Source organism: Moschus berezovskii, chromosome 1 (genome assembly GCF_049115385.1).
Source record: "Moschus berezovskii isolate FMDL1 chromosome 1, NW_MosBer_1.0, whole genome shotgun sequence".
In the NCBI taxonomy this organism is placed as follows: domain Eukaryota; kingdom Metazoa; phylum Chordata; class Mammalia; order Artiodactyla; family Moschidae; genus Moschus; species Moschus berezovskii.
Genome location: NC_142460.1, coordinates 144,431,886 through 144,452,229, shown reverse-complemented (window position 1 = coordinate 144,452,229; position 20,344 = coordinate 144,431,886). Strand labels below are relative to the sequence as shown.

General features: G+C 51.5%; 1 protein-coding gene across 1 annotated transcript; it reads right to left on the bottom strand.

The window, feature by feature from the left end:
• Positions 1-5,666: 5,666 nt before the first annotated feature.
• On the bottom strand, positions 5,667-20,071 carry ZIC4 (Zic family zinc finger 4). The gene is made up of 4 exons (XM_088834002.1): positions 20,000-20,071; positions 17,243-17,327; positions 10,656-11,273; positions 5,667-6,145 (listed from the first exon to the last, which is right to left on the bottom strand). Exons 1-4 carry the CDS (start codon positions 20,069-20,071, stop codon positions 5,667-5,669), a joined length of 1,254 nt encoding a protein of 417 aa, XP_088690128.1.
• Between the last annotated feature and the right edge of the window lie 273 nt (positions 20,072-20,344).

Below are 20,344 nucleotides of genomic sequence, written 5' to 3'. Positions count from 1 at the left end.
CAGAGGTTCAGTGACCGCAGGGGAGGGAGGAAGAAGGCTCTGATGGTTCAGGTGGTACTGATATATCTGAAATAATTTCTCCAGTGGCCGGTTGGGATAAGAGCTTCTCCATCAGGTGCTAAAATTCACTGAATCCCAAGCTCCCAATCGGAGCTCAGATAAGAGTCCTGTGGGCTCTAGCCACACAATCTTCGGGGGGAGGTGAATGGTCTGAGCACCGGCTACTCCCAGAGGGGAATGGCGTCCGCTGGGAAGACTCCTGCGGGCAACTGTACTCGAAATACCCTCATTAGGGCTTATGTTCTTTGCTGTGCTTAGTCATTCGGTCGTGTCCGACTTTGCGACCCGGTGGACTGTAGCCCGCCAGGCTTCTCTGTTCATGGGATTTCCCAAGCAAGAATACTCGATTGGGCTGCCATGCCCTCCTCCAGGGTATCTTCTCAACCCAGGGATCGAACCCACTTCTCCCGCATTGCAGGAGGATTCTTTACCCTCTGAGCCACCAGGGTAGCCCCATCAGGGCTTAGGGAAGACTTGGAGGCAACCTGCCCTCTCTTTTTCTTTGTTTTATTCCTGCCAGGTACCAGGCATCTCTCTAGGAAGTTAGAGGTGGTTTGTGAGAGGTTGAGGTACAACTGCAAGACAGCCCTGCCAGGAACACACTGAAAGCATCGGCCTAACTTTTCCCCTTATGCAATGGAAACCAGTTATTGAGTGCCAATGTTACTGGGGTGAAATTGGGGGCGAGAGAAGTCTTCTTTAAAAAGGGCCGCTTTGGTGGGTCCTTCTGTTTTCGCTGCTCCGAACGACTAGACTTTGGAGATGTATCTGGAAGTCATGAGGGATGGCAGAGAAAAGGAGTGGATACTGCTGGGTGGGCCCCAAATCTCTCCCAAGATGACGAAGCAATAACAGGACACTCGAATGTCAAAGGGAAAGGAGAACATCACATCGTTTATTTCCAAAAAAAAATAGGGAAACATACCTCCGTGTACACAAATATCTTTGGAGGGAAAAGCAATCATGTGTTTAATTCATTTTTACATATTTACAGCAGATTAAGCCACAGGTTTCAACTATATTTTCGTTCAACAATCACTTCCAGTGAAATACATAACAACTTTTTTCCTTTCAAGTTAGTTCATAATTTAAGGATGCTAAGGGGATAGATAATAAATCACTAACAGTGTGGGTAGAGAGGGTACCAAATAGTCTAAGGTTTCAGCCAGGCTTTCTTGTGTGAGTAAATTATGATCACAAAACATTTGCCTGTCTGTATAATTCACATTCATTGCAATCATTACATTTTCCCATAAATTAGCAATATAAACAAACATGTGGGGACCTTCAGTAAACAAATAAAAATCAATATAAGAGACAACATTTTGTAGCAACTATAATAACAGCATGGGTTACAGCTTGGGGAAACTTCTTTACAAATCATTTAGTCAGCACACACAGGGGTAGGGAGGCTGGAACATCCTCCTTTATGTAAAACACCTTTAAAACCACATCAAAATGTCTGGGGAAAGCTGGACTGGGTGAAAGTTTCTCTCTCTCTTTTTCCTGGGCACAAAATGAAATGAAGGACTGCACATGTGGGTGGGGGAGCGGGACGTTTGCATGCACTTTGGGGTCGAGGACCTTCTGAACTCCAATTGCCAAGATGCTGAAGGAAACAGGAAATTATTTAAAAAAAAAGTCTCTCTCCCTCAAGCCCCTCTTCTTTCTATTAATGGCAGAAAGGGCTTGCTGATAGCTGCTAGTGGGAAGAAACACACAATGTGTCTATTTTTAGCTGAGATTGTCTTTGAAGGAGCAGGAAATATGAACAATTGCTCTGCTGCAGCTTTAGGTTCCAAGGATTGGGGACAAGAATAGTGGGAGCTCGAGGGGTCCCCGGGTGACCTGACTTGGACTGATTGAGTGCAGAGCAGCAAAGAGAGACGCAGACCCACAGTGTGGGCTTAGGGTATCTACCCTCTGCCTGCACTGTCTCTGCATTCTTTCCCTCATGTCCCAGAGCCTGGGCAAAGAGCCCCCTCAACATCTGCACACCTCCACAGGCTCTGGACCTGATGTCTCTGCAATGCTTTTGTTTTCCCCTTGGCAGGACTTAGCCCTAAGTTACCAGTTAGTGTAGTGTGCATGTATTTTTTTTTTTAAGAAGTTAGATTTTATCTCTTTAGAAACGGTTTGAAACTAACCGGGCAGAGGGAGTTTGACAGAGAGGAGAACAAATCGCTGACAAAGAACCTTTTACGTTTCATCAGCGTTGTTAGGACGACAAGGAGGAATGTCTCAGATAATAACTCCCACTTCAAAGATTTCTCAGCTGAATAGAAAGCGGACCATCCTTTTTATTCAACCACAAGGACTGGCACTAAAGAAGACTCCACTGTTTGATTTTTTTTTCCACCGTGTTTATTTTTCCCCTATTCACTGGGGTACTTGGATAAAATAAACAACAAGACAATTAAGGGAACATGGACTTCTAACTTTCCTTCCATCTTCCCTATCCCCTTGGCCTTGGGCTCTTAAGTCTGTGTCCAGGCCAGCCAGGCCTGAGGGGTTCCCTACACCCCACCCTGGGGAGAAACAAGTTTGGGGGTGAGAAACTTCTGGGACAGAGGGGCCGAATGAGCTGTGCTGGGGGCCAGAGTGAAATGTCCCAAAGGCACAGTCTGAACTCCCCAGACTCATACAGGGCGGTTCCTGCTCCTTCTCCCAAGTCCCATTTAAATTCAGGCCTCCAACCTGCTCCAGAGGCAGAGAGCTGCTTGGCACAAAACCGAGCTGGGGATGCTCATTTGTTAAGCTTCCGAGCTTGCCCTAAAGTTATTTACTCCTGACCCTGGAGCCTCTTCAGGGCGCAGTCAAGATGCACGGAGTCCAGCTCCTCCCTTTCCTGAAAGCGTCCCTGGTGTCAAGCGCCCCTCCCCCGCATCAGAGTGCAAGGTAAACCCCTAAACGCTGGCAAGGCAGGTCCTAAGGAGGAAGTATATACTGGAGAGCACAGTGACAGTATTAAATGGCGTGAAAGCAAAGGTCAGCGCAAATGTATCTTAATAGAGTGTCTGCAGTGAAGTGTGCCGCCTTTGAAGCGGCCGCTCCCCGCGCGTATTTCCATGGCGAGCCTAACGCGGCATGCTGATGCACCGTCAAACTCACACTTTCAACCCCAAAACCCGACTCTTTGAACAACCCGAGTTTGATTAGACCTTTCTCCTTTTCTTTCCCCTCTTACAAACCATTTCCTCGCCTTTAGAAACTCGCCATCAAACCCAAATGCGCCCTCTGATCACCGCAGAAAGCAGAAACAAAGGGGGCTGAGCGGCGATTCAAGCGGCCCTTTTCTTCCCTCACATTATTATCCATTTTTATTATGATCGGGAACAAGTGCCCATTCGCGTGGGTTTTGTTTACCGGAAATTAAATGAAAATGATTTAGTCCGCGTCAAACAAAAATATATACTTGTATACACAAGAAAAAAGGCCTGTTAGACGTAAATATTATGTCCTTAATGAAAAGCCTGGACGGGCTCCAGGCTCGGCCTTTCAGGATTTCAGTGCGACTTGCCCATTGCCATAGAAATCCTAACTTACCATGAAGATGCACCGTGGCGAAGAAACATTGCTTTGTGCGCGGCCCCTTTGATGTCGCAGGCGCGAGATGCGGGCGCTCAGCTGCGCCGGGCGAGATTACCTTGCGAGCAACGCGGTGGACATCTGTAACAAGCAAATGAAAAATTAAAGGCGATTAGTGATCGACTACGCATTTTTTATTTTATTGCATTATTTTGCATGGGGGTGGAAGGAAAAATGGGGCCTAGAAAAGCAAGAGAAAGAAAGGAGTCCTCTTTGGAGACTGGGACATTTTTTAACATCTTCAGAAGAAGCAAGTTCCCCAGATGTCCCCTGCACCTTGGCGGCGGGGCGGGAGTTGCTGGATGGGAGAGAACCGTTAACAGCCGACCTCCAGCCCTTGGCCAGACGGCCTCTGGGCCCTATTGTAGTGGGGGCAGGGCAGGAAGAGGACTGCAGAGCCCCTTCCACAAGGGAGGATTCACTAGAAATGTATTTGGAAGATTCTGGTTTTTATTAGGGGTAATGAAAACAGTCCCTCTCCAGTTAGGACGTTATTTATCTGATGGAAGTGCATGGCGATGGGGCAGGAGCGACAATCTTCCAATGGTGTCTGAAGAGGAAGGAACAGAAGAAAAGCCAACAGAGTGGCAGAATCTGGGCTGGTTTGCTGTGTCCAGCTTTTTAACTGAGCTCCTTGGGGGCTCCCCATAGGTAGGAGTATCACACCTCTACTTATCTCCAAATTCTTAAGGGACTGGGATGGGTCTACCAAAACTTTTCCCTGTCTTTTTTATCTGCCCCTCCCCCCAAATCTTAGCAAGAATTTTGAGGCAGCGCCATCATCCCTTCAGAGGGTAACTGACTGGGAACCAGGCCCTGATCTTTCCTCTCCCTTGGCAACAATTGCAGACTTTTCCTTTTCCCTGCCCCCAACATCTGGTTCTTTTTCAGGGGATTTGGTACCCAGCACATCAAATACACATTCAATCTAGACCCATTGGGTGTTTGCCTTCAAAATATTTATTCTTGCAGTTTGTCTCTTGTCCCATGCCCCCCCCCCCCATTTTTAAAACAAAACAAACATTGTGTGATTTTTGACAAAGACCATCACAGAATTGCCGCGATTCACCCAGACACTGTCGCCTAGGCGGGATCCCTTTGCTGTGGAGGCCTAGGGTCAGTGACGTCATTGGTCCACTCTGCATCCCAAACCGCCAAGCACCCACAAGATTCCACAGGCAGCTCCTGGACCAGGGTGGGGTGTGGGGAGAGCGTGACTGGTCTGTGGAGTCCTCAGAGGATTGACTCCCAACCCTTTAGCACACTTTCTTTTGTATTTCCTGTGTTGGGACTTCTCTCCTACCCCGGGTATAGAAAGCATACCGCAGCCGCAAACAAGACCGCAGACTGTGTGCCTGGGCCAGTCTATGGAGGAGGGGCATATAATCCGCAGGGAAGGTGCTTAACCTCCCCCTCCCACACCCCTACCCCCCACTTCCCTATCGTGTCCTTTACAGAAGTGGCTGGAAAATTTTCGATCTGGGACTTGAACAGCAGGGAGAGGGGAAGTGTAGGGAGGCAAAAGAGGAGGAAAACAGGAGGGAAGATAACGGCTCATGAGTTTCCTCTGCCATCTTCCCGCGTAGGAATTCCAAGGAGGCTCCGACTGGGAGCTGGGAAGGGAGTAGGGGTCGCAGTCGGAGAGGCCCAGGCCTCGAGGAAACCATTTCCCATTCTGTGAACCACACAGGGCTTTGTGGTCTTACTTTTGCCACCTGCAGTTGCCAAGATTGCGCAGAAACTCTAAGATGTTTTCTGGTTTTTTTTTTTACCTTCTGCCTCTTTCTCTATTTACCTTACCCCAACCCTGGCTTCAAGCTACCCAGTCGAGGGCATCTGGGTGGGTGGGCAGGGTGCTGGATGTGACTGCAGAATCCATGTGGATACCATATTGATATTTTGAGACAATGTACATTATATCAGCATATTCGGTGAGCTCTACCCCTATTGGTGGTGACCTTCCTCCCTGCTTCCCTCGCTTCCTTCCTCACTCTCTCTTCAAGCCTCAGTAACCCGGCCTAGACCTGCCAGTCAGTGGACGTGGAAGCATCACCCACAGCAGCAACCTTAGCACAGGCGGCGGCGGCGGCGGCGATAGCGGCGGGGCCAGGCGGCGGCGCGGGGCTTGGGGGCGCCGCGGGGGCAGCCGCTCCGGGGCCCGCGCCCTGACACACGTACCATTCGCTCAGGTCGGCGCCCCGCGCCGCCACCGCCGCCGAGGAGGCCGCCGGGGGCTCGCGACCGAAGTCTGACGAGGGCGACACGAGGGCAGACGGCGTGGCCGAGTCGTAGCCAGAGTTGGGCGGAGGCGGCGAGCGCCCGTGCACCTTCATGTGCTTGCGCAGCGAGCTTGGGTGCGTGTAGCACTTGTCGCAGCCGCGCACTTTGCACGTGTAGGGCTTGTCACTCGTGTGCACGTGCGAGTGCTTCTTGCGGTCGCTGCTGTTGGCGAAGCGCCGTTCGCAACCCTCGAACTCGCACCTGAAGGGCTTCTCCCCTGGTGGAGGCAACGCAGAGACATTAGTGCGCGTGGGTAACATCGTTACCCTTTCCCAGTTTCTCTTCCATTTTTGGGAAGAGGGCCACACACAAAAAATTCAGAAACCTCTTTCCCCATCGCAGCAGGCCCGGCACCCCCTTCCCCCACTCAGAGCGCGCCCCCCCCCGAGCTCTCTCCTGCAAGCCTCCAGCCCTCCCCCTCTCCCGCCTGGGCCTGGGGGGAGGGGAGGGAGGAGGAGCGACAAAGACTCCATCTTAGTCGAGTTGCCTTCCTTGGAACATCCCGATCCACTCCAGTTGTTTTCCTCCAAATTTTCTTCACTCGGAGCCAGAAGCACCTTTGCCCGGAGAGTAGAGTTGATTGAGGAGCTCGAATCTGCTCAATTTAAAGTTGCTGTTCCAGCCAAGCGTCTCTGCTCGCCCCCCTGCTACCCGCCCAGTGGTCCACCCCGCACACATCTAGTCCTGGCCCACATTGTTTCCAAAAGTAGGTTTTGTGCAAACGCCAAGACGATGGAATAATTTCAGGATGCGCAGCCGATGCACACGGCGTGTGCCTAATGTGGACTCGTGCTGCAGGGAAAGGTATTCTGAGAAATGATTCACTTCAGACGCGATTTTTACGGGAAATGGAGCCCCCTCCCCCTTCCCCTTTACCCCCCGAGGGCAAACATTTAGCAGCATTCTTCAAATCTTGCCTAAACTGTCCGGGATCCCTCCAGATACGCGCGCAGGCAATAATATTTTATTATGCTGCTCCAGCGGCCTCCTGGAGACTGTGCCTCGGGCAGCCGTCTCTCCCAGTCCAAACTGACTGTGAGAGGTCGAGCGGCCTCCACAGACCACCCACGGCCCACGGTCCGGTCTCCCGGGTCTGAGCAGGGAAACCAGCAAGGCAGGTTCTGCCCGGGCCGAGCGGGATCTGTGGCCTCTCCAGTGATCCCACCCTTGGTCGCGGCGGCTTCAGGATGAACGCAGCTGCTGCGGTCAGGCCAAGCCTGGCTTGGTGGACCGGAGGGCAAGCGTGCAGCCGGGATAGACCCGGGAGGTCTCGGCTTCGCGGTGCGATGCCCTGTAGAGCCGCGGGAAGGCGCGAGCGCGCGTTAGGGTGGAAATACTGGCCTCGGACCGAGCCCCAGATGGGGAGCTCACAGCCCGCTGGGTTCGCTAGCGTCTGGGGGAGGAAAGGACCCCAAGAATCCGGAAACCCAGGTTTCTGCTGGAGCTGCAGATGCTGCGGGAAGGAGGGGAAGAAATGTCCGGGCGCTTTAAACACTTGGAGGCTGTCGGGCGCCCTGGGTGGAGGGAGAGGCTATCAAGCGTCTGGATAAGGAGGAAGAGATGCACGGCTGGAGGACTGTTTGCCTTTGTGGTCCTTCTCCCGCCGCTTCCAGGAGAGATGAGTGCTTTGGGGCAGGTTTAAATAAACAAAGCCCCTGTTCCCGAGTCCCGTGGAGGCTTAGGATGAACCAGAGGTTTGCTCACAACCCTCGCCTCCGCCAGGCAGCGTGTTAGAAGCCCAGGGCTCCCTCATCGCGCGGCCGCTGTGAGTTCCCACTGCAGGAGTATTGTTAGTTCAGTGGAAACACTGGACAGTGCTGGCATCTGCCGTTTCTCGGCACACTTGTATAATTTTATTTTAAAAAAATAGGAGAACGATGCAGAATAAACCAGTGTCCCGATATGCCTCTCCTTTTCTCCCTTCTGCTCCCTGTTAGCATCTGCAAAACTAAAACTTTTCTTCCTCCCTTCCGTCTTCTCTTTCTAAAATCACTTACAAGAACCATGTAATTCAGAGCCTGCAAAAGAAAGCAAGATTTGCTAAGACAACAGAGGAGAAATAGAATTTGAGGTTGATTGCAACCCCCAATATTGCTTCCCTCCCCGACCCATCTTGTGAGCGCCTTGTTGAACATTCACCTAAAACAGAAACAATGATTTCGTCCCAGCCGAGGTACTGAGGCGAAAAAAGCTGGGCACTGAAGGTGATACGGGCAGACTGGTAGTTCGCAGGCCCAGGGGAGGCCAGGTGAGGCCGCGCCCCGGCGCCCTCCCGGCCTCTCCCCAGCAGCAGGAGGAGCCCCGGACTCCTCGCCTAACTCTGCACACCCCATCCTACCCCGCCCCTACACCCTACACGCAGCCTCCCGCCCTCTCCCTCCCACCAGATCTGGGCGCTGCGCCCTGGGTGGGTGGGTGGATGGATGTGGGGAAGCAGGGTTGGGCCGGGGTCCTGCAGCCCGCCCCGAGCAGCCTGGGCCTGAGGCTGAGTCCTGAAAGGCCGGCAGTCTCCTCCCAGAGGCTTCGCCGCCGAGAGAGGCCTCCTTTCCCGGCCGGGCGCCAAGCCCGCCCGACAAAGTTGGGCAGCGGTGGGGCGGTTCGGCTCGCGCCATTTTCTCGCACTTGTGGCTGGGCCGGGCTGTCCGAGCATCAGCCCCGGCGCGGTCTCTTCTCCTCTTCCTTGGATCCCAGCCCTGCCTCCCTCTACCGTCAGCCTGGGAAAGTGGGGCGAGCCACCGGCCCAGGGGTCCGGGCAAGGGCGCCGGGCAGCCGGCCCGCGTCTCCATCGCGGCAGCACCATTGTTCCGGGATCGCTGTGACCACCGCGAAGAGAAAGCTTTCGGAGTGGGCTCGGAGCCGCTGCCTCTGAAGCCAGGCCCGGCATTCGGATCCGAGAAAATCTCAGCTCCCAAGAAAGCGGCTCCTGACTGCCGCTTCCGCGACTCAAGGAAATGAAACGCCATTAATATTTGAAAAGGCAATTATTTTCCTGTTGAATCGAGAACTGTCTTCATGAATAATTTGTAGTGAGGTCTATTGCCATTTCAGAAACATTTTGTTGTAGTTGTTGTTTTTCTCCTCTTTTCATTACTTAGGAGGAGGGTTTGAGGGAAACGCCAGGGCAGAAGCTCTGTAAATTTTTTTTTTTTTTTGACTCCGCGATAATGAATCAGGACTGCCATTAGGAAGGGAAAGGATGCACTTAGAATTCTGTTCTGAATAGACGCAAACCTGAGCCAGCTCGGGCGCACTGAACTTGCTTCTCTGCTGTAGGTCGATTGCACTGAGAATTTAACCATTTTCTGCTTCACGGACTTCAAACAGTAGGCCGGCAAAGAGCAGTAAAAGTTTGTTTGTTTAAAACCCCCTGTCATTAAAAATGAGTTCCTTCTCTGGCTCAGGACTCGAATCTACCTTCGCGGTGCGGGTCGCCAGCTCCATGAATAGCGAGCCTGAGGGCGGCGATCTGGGTCTCACTTCTCTCCTTCTTCCCCTGGATAAAAATCGGAGGGGGCGGGGAACAAACTCTTGCAAGAGACTGTGGCGGGGGGTGGATCCTGGAAACAGCTCGGATAAACCGTACGTTTCCGGAAATAAAGTAGGAGACTAACAGTGGACTTTTCTTGCCTCCGAGTGTGCCAGTTTCCTGACGAAGACCTTCCCCAAGACTGCAGAGTTAGGGGGGATAAAGTGGGATTTTAGCAAGCTTCTTTTCCTGGTTAGTGCCAGCCTGGGGGAATTCTTTGATAATTGCTGATGTTTCCACCAAGAATAGAGGTAAGGCAGAATGCCAGGGAGTAAAAAGGGGCACTAAGCTGAAACTTATTTCATCCTTACTGTCTCTCCCATACGTGCCCTTCTCCCGCCCCCAAAATGGAGGAGGGGATATGTTGACTTCATAAACTTTGAGGAAGCAGGGCAAGAAAACCCTAGCTAAGGAGAGCGAAAACACTGGCTGCTAAACTAATTAATGTAACTTCACAGACTGTTCTGGGAAGTGTGAAAACTTTCTCCTTGCAATTGCATTAATTAGAGCTGCTTCTGGCCAGAGGAGTTCAACTTTTCAGGCTCTTGAGCTCGCTCCTTTTCTTTCTGTTAACTAGAACTAACAGATGTTGTTGACACATGTCCCCATTTCACTTAACAGCTCAGTAAATGACATTTAAGGCAGATGAGTCTCCTTGGGTCTCTGCTAAAGCAAAGGGGTCTGTGAAACATCCGCAGTATGGGTGGCCAAGGCTTCAGGCAAAGTTAGCCCATGAGACTCCCAAATCCTAAAGAAGGCACCAAGGGCCTGGTGATCTCTCAGTCCAGGTGGTAGTCAGGTTTTCAGGCTGACCACTGGAAGAGTACTCCCCACACAATTCCAAAGGGACCAGGAAAACAAACTGTTCCTATGTCTTTACAACTCTGATGAACAGTGCCTTTTAGAATACCTTAATATCAAACTCAATAAGCAGGGACCACACATTTGCACACACAGAAACTCAAGCACCGCCCCCCCCCAAGCAGAAATCGCACACTATCCTTCCCACACACAGCCTCAGGAAACTTCTGCGATTCTAATAGAAGGGCATAATTAATATTTTATGAACTTGGCTGATGGAAACACCAAAATATTTCTCCTCCCCCCAGGTGGAACTTGAGGAAATCCAGCTCGAAGGCCCCAAGGAGGCTCCCTTTTCCCCCAGAGGGTCCGCACGAAACAGACAGTGCCGAATACTGACCTGTGTGAGTTCTTTTGTGTATTTTGAGATTTTCTGATCTAGCAAAGACTTTCCCACACCCCGGGAAAGGACAGGGGAAGGGCTTCTCGCCCGTGTGCACGCGGATGTGATTTACAAGTTTGTATTTGGCTTTAAAGGGCTTGCCCTGGCGCGGACACTCCTCCCAGAAGCAGATGTGGTTGGCCTGCTCAGGGCCTCCGACGTGCTCCACGGTGACGTGCGTGACCAACTCGTGCATGGTGCTGAAAGTTTTGGAGCAAAGGCGCGGGGGCACAGGACCGTCGGCCGCCAACCACTTGCAGATGAGCTCCTGTTTGATGGGCTGGCGCATGTAGCGGAAGAAGGCGCCGGGACCGTGGGGCGCGGCGAGGTTCATGGTCAGGTTCATGCCCCCGTAGCTGTGCAGGGCTGCGGCAGCTGCCAGGGAGTCGCTGCGGGCCACAGGTCCCGGCGGGAAGGGTTCAGGTCGCGCGTACATGTCTCCGGGGAGCCCCAGACGCAGGAGTCCATTCAGAGTGCCGCTAGGGGAGGCCTGGGGAGGCTGCTCATGAAGGCCCGGGAACACCGAGGGGCTGGAGGCGGCAACGAGCTGGGGGCCATGGTGTCCGGAGCTGCTACCTGTTGTTGAGACAAATAGTGTGAATGAGAACGTGTGGCGTGGGCTGAGCGTTCTACCGGGCCCCAGGGGGCAGGCCCAGCCCAGCCACACCACGGCCTCTGCGGTCAACGCCGCGACCGAGAGTCAGATGGCAGCGGTTGCGACCCGGGTGGACATCGCGGGGCAAACGCCGCCACCGCGGCCTGGCTGCGCGGCTGTTTCGTAGAGCCCCCTGCCGCTTCATGAGCAGGAGGGTGATTGTGGCGGCGGGGTAGATGGAAGGGGTAGTGGGGTGCGCAAAGCTGAGGCTGTGGGATGCTGGGGGGCCCCGGGCTCTGCTCCAAAGGGGTCCGACTGGCTGCTCCGAGTGCGCTTTGGCGGCCAGCTCCCCGGGGGAGTGGAGGTGGGGGAAGTGGCGATGTTGTAGGTGGCGATGGTGCCCAAGCGCCCCGGCCATATATACGAATTTCAGCGCCCAGATCGGCTGAGAGGAGACTTGCTGCATCCCGGCCGGGGCTCCCTGGAGCTCCTTGGGTCGGGGCACTCACGCCACCGTCACCTAAAAGCGCGGAGGGGAGAGAACAATCACAAACAACTTCTGCAAAGTTCTCCCCCCGCCCCCCGAGTTTTGGGTTGTGACTTTTTTTTTTCTTCCTCTCCCTCGGTCTTTAATGTCTACTTGAAATCCCTTACACTACAGAGGCAGCAGCGGGGCGCGTGAGGAAGTGAATAGAGATTCGGGGCCGTGGCCCGGGCCCGCCGAGAGGAACAATCGCCTAGGTCGCCCATTGGCCCGCGGCCCGGCCCGACGTCAGCGATGACAGGTCTCTCCGCACGGGGGACACACACATACACACACGTACAGAGTCACAACTGCTCGCGCTCCCCTCCCCACCCCCCATCTCGCGCTCCTACTGCTCATGCGCTTTGACCCGGGCACGGATTCTTTTCTCTACTCGTGAGCCCCCTCCCCCTTCGCTCCCGAAAGCTAGGCAGATCTGCTCGGCCTCCGCGCTCTCGGAAGCGAGCGAGGCTGGGTTTTGCCTCCAGTCACCGAGACTTCGGGGAGGGGGCGTTGCGATGTGCGTCATGTCCTCCCCGGCGGCCCGGAGCCCCCAACCCTGCCACCGCCGGCGCGCGGGGACGGCGGCCTGCTTCGGCAGCTGGTCCCAGGTGTCGGGAGGAGGCGAGGGCTGGGGATCCCGGGAGGAAAGGCGGCTGCAGATTAGGAGGCCGAGAGCAGGGGAGCTCCCGGGCTAGCAGCCCTTGCCCCTAATATTGTTTTCTCGCTTTCTCCGAATTTGCTCGCGTCGCTCAGCTTTCTCGCTCTCGCTCTTTCTCCAGCTCTCGCTCTCAATTCCACGAGCCCTCTGAAGACACTTCGCCTTCCTACTTAGATCCTTTCTTCTCCGCTCCTCCTCTCTCTACCTTCCACTCCATATTTTTCCCGTTTAGCCTCGTCGGACCCTCTTCCCGGATGCCTGGAACGTTTAAGAGACTGGCGGACTCTAGAATCGGGCCCGGAACCGAGCCCCAGGAATGGGTCAGAGACGGTGATGACGTAGGAGAGGCTGGTTTCGAACCCACGCCGTCTTCCGGAGAGGGCCTAAGGATCCTTCCTCCCCGCCGCAAATCACAGCGAGCCTCGGGTCGATGGGCCACAGAGACAAAGGCGAGGGGAGCTCAGCGAGGAGGGCGGGTCCTCGACCCCAGGTCTCTCCCCTCGGTCCGCCTGCGGTCCTGAACTAGGTACCCAGCCGCCAGACGGAGCCCCTGGGAAAGGAGACTTGAGCATCACTTCCACTCTGAGTGCCCTCAGGCCACTTGTTGCCCGTGGCCGGAGTCTGTCCTCTACTTAGCTTGCCTAGAGCCAAGGCCACGTTTTCCGGCCGGGCTGTGAGAGCCACGGCCGGCCGCGGCCTCCTCTCCCCGGACGCCCTCCCGGGCTGCGGGTTCCTCTGTCTTGAGGTGGAGGGTCGGCCTGTGGAAGAAGCCTTCAGTCTTCATTCCTGGCCCAGCCGAGTGTGGCCTCAACGGGGGCGGGGGGGGGGCGCGGGGAGCGGTTCTTTGTTTGTGCCAACCGGTTGGGGCCGGCTGCAGCACCCGGCGATTTAAAGGGCTGCTTGTCTTCAAGCCGGCCTTGCACTCAGTAGCTGAAAATGCCAACCCAAGTTCTCTCGGGCCTCCCGGCGGCCACAGAAAGCGCCGTCAAAGCAGTGAAAGACTTAAGAAAAGTTTTAAGGATTGGGTAAAAGACCCGGCTCCCCTAGCAGGGGATGAGGAGTTTGGACAGGTTACTGGGAACCCTGATGGAGTTGACTGAGTTGTCTCAGCCACCCCCAGCACCAAAGACTATTCTTAAACATTTCCTGGTCAGTCAATAAGGATTTCTTTTAGATTTTTAAAAATAATTAACTTATGTATAATGGTTGGCAGAGTCTTTGAGACTTTCTTCATTTAATGCATTGTTCCTTGCTCAGGGCCGCAATTTAGTGAGGGATTAACTTCCGCAAGATTTCCCTCGGCTTTGACAAGTCCAGGTCTTTCTGCTCCTCTGGCCGGAAGAGCTTAAGCAAGCTACCAATAGATGCTGCGTTAGCATTAAAAAAAAAAAGGAAGAAGAAGAAGCTGAAGGAGAGCCTTTGACAGCCGGACGCCTTCTGCTGTGAAATCAAGGGCTTCCACCCAGTAGTGCTGAGACTAGACTTGGAGGATTTGTCTCCTTTCCCGGGCTTTCACCCACTCCCACACTCTCCCTTGCTGGTTTTTATCCCCTCTGCCCACAGGTGCCTCCTTTCCGTCTGCCTGCCGCCCATATTCCCTTCCACAAAGCGTTGGTGTCAAGGCGTCCCACTGAGAAGGTGTCTTTTGAATGGTACAGTGATCTAGGCGAACCCATGAACCCATGATGGGTTCTGAAAACACATAGTCCAAAAACAAAACCCAGTGTTTTCCTTTTGGGGACCTCTGGCCCAAAGGCTCTTTCTCCTAACCATTTATCAACATACAACTTAGATCCATCCTCCTGTAGCATTCAGGCCTAAGTGTAGGGGCACTGCTGCAGTAATCCAGCAATTAAATTATTTTCTTTAAATTAAAGTATTTTCTTTCCCATCCAAAACTAGGTGATCTACAACCTAATGTTTAGGTTTTTTTTGTCAAACTAACCATCTACTTTGGCTTCCATTAAAACTGATTTGCACAAAGAGGACCCACTTAGTATACGCGCTGTGACCCCATTTGTGTCAAAAGCTTTGAATAACAACACAGAACAGGAGTATTCAAGTTGGTCTTTGGTTGTGGACTCTTTTGGAAACCTGGTGAAGCTAGTGAACTTTAATAATCCTGTGTTTGTTGCCCACACTCATAGCATATAACATTCCATTAGAAGGTGGTAAAAATAAAGATGCTTTTTTTTTAACCATCTGAGTTTGTGGACACCCCTTCCCCCAGAATTCTAAGCACTTCCACAGAAGCCAGGGATAGTAGAGGTTTTACATACATAGACTGTTACTACACCACACAGTGTCTCTTGATAATTTTACCCTTGAAAAGCTTTGAACATGTGTATGACTTTTTGTGCCAACGGTGAAAGGGCAGATGCATCTGATTCAGCCAAATTCACGGACAGTAACCCGGCCCCATGGAGCTCCTTCCCAGATGCAGCCTTCTCTTGAAGCACTGAAAACATCTGGATGCATCCTGGGTAGATGCTTCTTGAGAAGTCAGGGGTCAGTTGACCTAAGGTCACTAAGGTTGCTTAATCTTTGCAAGTGCCTTGGAGCCACGTGGTTCACACTTTGGTTGGCTAAACACAGAATGGAACCATGCATTCTCTCAGAGGGACATTTCCCCAGGGACAGATATAGGGAAGGAAAAAAAAACATTTTACTCACTATTATTTATAAAGAGGGACCTTTGGGGTGATTACATAAGGGTCTTCAAGGTGATTCTCTGAAATAAACCCCAAAGCAGTATCCAGCTAGTCACAGATGACAGGTGGGGCACCAAAATCAGGGAGGCATATTTTAGTTTTCAAGGCTCTTCCTCTGAGTCTTTCAGAACCCAGGAAGCAAGTATTCCAGGTTCCATTGACTATTGATTGGGCAGGCTGAGTAGCAGGTGTCCCTCAGTAATGCTCAGAATTTTTCTTTCAGAAAGTTATCTCACCACACTTACCCCAAATACCAAATGCTTGACTGGAGCAGTCTACTTCTAACCATGCTGGGGAGTATAGCATTGTTGAGCCCACATTTCTGCTTAATATACAGAAGGAAAAAAGATACATTCTGCAGCTCGGAGATCTTCAGCAGAGTTTCAAGAAACACTGGGGGTTTTCATAGGAGCCTGTTTGGAGCAAGTCCACCACTAGACTCCAAACATCCCTCCAGACCTCAGAATCATGCCCTAAGCATGGTTTACTCCAGCCATGATAAAGCAACATCATAAACTAAAGTGATTTTCTAGTCCTGCTGGATAGAAACATATTTGGTGACCCTACCGTCTGCCATAGCTCCTCACATCACTGGCTTAAGTGGGCAAAGGTCTAATTTCTCTTCCTTGGAGAGAAAAAGAAAAATGAGAGAGATGTACAGTCAATAGCTGGGCTATTTTTTCTATTTTGATCTTTTCACCAATGCTAAGTGATGATCTCTTGCAGGTTATGCTGAGAGCCAGGATCCCAAAAAACTGAGGGCCATTGCACAAAGCCTGGCCAAGCACTAACCTTGTTGGCTGAATATTCTGCATCTTGGTCTGCAGAGTCACTGGTTTAATCTTTTCTTCTCTGTTTCTAGCCAGGGTTACACCCAAAGCAGGGGGGCAAATCCTTTCATAGGCTATTCACAGACAGAATTCAAGATTCCTAGAGTGAGAAACTGTCTCTGGTCTTAAGGGGGGAAAAATACCTTAAACCCCTGAAGCCTTCTATGGGTCCATGACCACATTATAAGAGGAGGTGAGATCTAGCAGGATTTTGAAGATAAAGGATGATACTCCTCCCCTCTGCTATGAAAATTTGGGGTTTAATTATCATTAATGGAAGTGCATATGAAAGAAAATATACTTGGATAAAATTTAACTTCCAAGCAAACTGTCTTTTGACAAATGATTAGTAAACATGGTTAAAGGAGCTTCCAGAATAGCATTGAGGAATTAAAACAACGGAATTTACATAATAACCACATTTCTCTAGAGAATTTTGCCATCAAATCCTCCCAAAATAATAGAAGAGAGTCATTTCGTAAGTTGTCCATTTAGCTTTTGTTAAGAAGGTTGCTTTTCCTACCAACAAGGCAGCTGTTGGTATTGGAGGCAACCTCAGCTGGTGGTATAGTTGAAATGAGGCAGACTAGATGCCTGAAAGGGGAAACTCTCAACCCTAAATCATATGCTTATTCTAAATAGAATATTAAATTAAATTCTTCACAATGAAGGTATTCCTGACAGAGCGGCTGTCAGTCACTTCCCGTTCAGACACCACATTGTGGGAACATCGTGGCTGCCACATTGCAGAAGGCTGGTGTCCCTGGTAAAGATGATGCATATCATGTAAACCCCATCACCAAGATCAAAGTCTCCTCCTTTCATAGAAGCCAATACATGTCAAACCTCATTCCAATCAAATTGTCCGGAAATGAATTCAAGATGAATATGTCATAGAATAATGTGACAGTGGAACTGCAGAAGGTCAGGGGTTGTTGTTTCAATGAGAGAGTCGTCAAATATTAATTCTAGAACGTCCAGATGAGTAGACATTGAGGGGGATTAGCTGGCTGCTGGTGGGAAGTTGTGTTGTTGATTTGTATGCAAATGCATCAAACACTAAGGTGTTGTTTTAAGTTTCAATGAAACTCAAGAAATACCCCAAACTCACAACCAACATAACCAAAAATCAACAACAACAACAATAAAACATACAAAAGTAACTTACTTCCTACTTAAAAAATAACTTCAGCAGACCAATATTCAAATGAGGATACTAACTTACTTGACTCTTTCAGGGCGTTTCGGTAAAGCCGTATTCGTTTCCTCATCACCAAAGAAGTCTTGGATCTCATTTTCTGACTTTGAGCCTGTTTGGGAAGAGAAGACAGCCACTAGTTAAATGATTTCCTAACGTGTTTGTATGGCAAGACTGTGTGGACTGAAGGTATGAGTGAAAGAAAGTGCTGGTCTGAAGAGCTTTTCACTGTTTTTTTGACTATTTTCAAATTTGGAAGTGAAAGAATTCTGCTGAGAACTATCCCTCTTTACAGCAAAATAATATATCCTGGGTGATGAAAAATATTTTAAAAGCATCATTTCCCAACTAGATTTTTATCTGTAACTTATTTGTGGGTCTCTTCGAAAGTAGAGTTATGCACCCTTTCCATCAGCCAATGTTTGAACATGTCTCATGCCAGAAATTGAAATTTTTTAAACCTGAGAAACCCCCATCATTTTCTTTAAACTTATTAATTAATTAAGTTTAGCAAGAAGGAGGGCTGGGTGTCCTTTGGGAGGTGAGCAGGTTAAAAAATGAGTTGTAAGTGCTGGAACTGAAAGGAGAGGGAGTTTTTTGCAGGTGCGTAGCTCCTGTTATGCCCAAGGTGATGTGGAATCCCTAAACCTCATATGGCTTGCACCTTCTCACCCATTTGGAAGCGTAGCTGTTGGTTTTTCAAAGTTAATGTAAAATTCATTGGATTGCGGGGAGATCGTTTCTATTATTTGGTCCTGGATGTCTACATTTCTTACTCAAGAAGCTCAGAAATGACCCACCCCCACCCCCAAAATATTCGCATTCCTTATCAGATTCACTTTGTGGATACAGCTACCCAGTATTTGGCCATCTTAAAGACTTAAACCCATCCTGGGGAATCTCTGCATTTGTCAGGCAAGGCTGAAAGCAGTGGAGCAGCCAAACAGGCGATTCACCCAGCCCCAACCCTCAATTTGGACTAGAAAGACAAACAGTCATTGAAAAGTTCTCAGGCTGGACAAACACAGCAAGCTCTCTGTCAATGAGGACGTCTGCCTGTCTTGACACTCCAGCCCACAGAACAAGCAGTTGTTTAACTTGTTGAACCACAGGCCAAATCCAAGTGGGGCTCTGCTATCTCAAAGGCTTTCCAGTTCTCTGTGCTGAAAGATTTCTTTCTCTAGCATTCAATCCCCAACCCGGGCTTGAACTGGCTTAGGTGTTTTCACCCTTCCCTCTCCCTTCTTTTCTAGGTTCAAGTCTGAGGGGTGGGGGTAGGGGGTTAGACTCACCTTTTCCCAGAGTGTTTTATTTATTTTCAATTCTTTCTAACCAAAAGGCATCTGTCCCCAAAGGTAATAAGCTCCTTCCTGCACAGATCAGGAAAGAAAAGAAGCCCAACTTCGCATTCCTACAGAAGGGCGGCATGCTGGGAGTCCTTGCTCTAAAATTTCCTCATGGCAGGATGTCTGGCACAGGAAAAGTCCTGGTTGGTTGGAACTAATAGAATTTACTTTTTTGCTTCAGAGGGAAATGGGTGTGAGTTTCCCTAGAGACCTCTGTCCACCCACAATGCTGCCTGAGCCCTCCCTTTAAGAGGCTTGGGTCACTTCTACCCCCAGTCCTGGCGGTCCTTTGTGCATTATAAACCCAAAGGCATGCAAACAAATGTTTCAGAGGCTGGACTTCAGGCAGGCAACTGGGACCGACCTTAGGCTGCTCCTGTAGCAGCTCCATCACCGGCCTGTGCACGGAACCTGGGTAAATATCTTCTCCTTTGGTTAAAACTCTGACCCCACTTAGCAAGCCAGTCATCTCACTAAAGGAGGGGTAAGAGAATCTAGGAGCTGTCCCTGGACCCCTGGACCTCAGGTTCTTGCCAACTCAGGGATCTAAAAGCCCTGAAAATTCTCGGCTTGGTTTCCTCCAAATGGTTGCTCCTGACTTGACTCCTCACCCCAGCCCTGGGCACTGAATCCCCAGCCAGGAACACAACCTGGAAACTTATTAGAATCAGCCTTCCTTCCCTTGAGACAAGGAAAGGGTGCCAGTGAGCATCGGTAATTCGTCGTGTTAGGGGAGAGCCACGAAAGTGGGGCCAGTGGGTACAGGCAAAAGGCATCATTTTTTTCTTCTCGGGGGAACAACACTGCACGTTGTGGGGTCGTGAAATCCAAAGGGAGTTTCCTGCCCAAGGTCAGAGGTCGTCTTCTGCCTGCTTCCCAAGCCAGCGACCTCAGTCCCGGAGCCTTCCTCGCTGCTCCACACTGATTACCCCGCAGGCGCGCCGGCAAAGGGATGCCCGCCTCTCGGCCACAGCTCAGCCAGCGGGGCAGGTGCAGAGCGGGGGGCGGGGCGGAGGGGGGTCCCTGCAGGATGCCTAGGAGCGTCCCGGCTAAAGGCAAAACGGCTCCCGGCCTCTGCCCGCGGTCTGCGCTCGCCAGCTGCACCCGGCACCTCCCGGGCTCCCCTCCGTCGGGCCCTCAGGCGCCAGGAAGGTGGGCCGCGAGGCTGAGTTGTGCGACGGCCTTGGCTCATTCTTCTGTTCCCTAGAGGGGAAAGCTAGGGTTCCTCCAGCTGGGGGCTGAAGTCTGGGCGACCTCCGTGTGCCCAGAATAGAATCTGCGTTAGTGGGTCCCTTAAAGGACCAGCCTGGACATTGAACGGTCCCTTTGAATCGCCCCCTGCCTCCAAGCTGCCGGCGGCTAAAGTGGAAGGGTACGTGGTGCCTCTTCGCGGGTCGCTCTGAGGCCATTGCTGTCGGAAAAGGGGTAGAAATATGACCTTGAAATCCAAAGGGAGTTTCCTGCAGACGGTGCAGGCCAAGTTGCGGCCCCTCCAACGCCCCTTCTCCATTCCTAAGACCTCGCTGGCTTCCAGCTGTCCCCACGGACTATTCATCAACTCCGAACTTTCCTATTAAACCTTTGGGACAGTGCTAGATTTCTTTCACAGTCAGACTCTGTTCCCGCCCCACTTGTCCCTAATTTCTAGGGCCTCTAGATGTCTAGGGTAGTGCCGAGAACCCCAGATAGCTGCGGCCTTCTCCCTTGGGAGCTAGTCATAGCCCTGGTTCGCATTCGGGAGAAAGAAAGCCAAGTCCCCAGTCCACGGGCGGCAGCGCGCAGA

Bases quoted from the DNA above. Each gene is read 5' to 3' on its own strand.
- ZIC4 (XM_088834002.1), bottom strand. From the start codon at position 20,071: ATGGAGAAGGGGCGTTGGAGGGGCCGCAACTTGGCCTGCACCGTCTGC. The intron at 17,328-19,999 runs GTCATATTTCTA...CTTCCCAAACAG, and splicing joins AACTCCCTTTGGATTTCAAG to GCTCAAAGTCAGAAAATGAG. The intron at 6,146-10,655 runs GTCAGTATTCGG...TGCCTCCACCAG, and splicing joins ACACAAAAGAACTCACACAG to GGGAGAAGCCCTTCAGGTGC.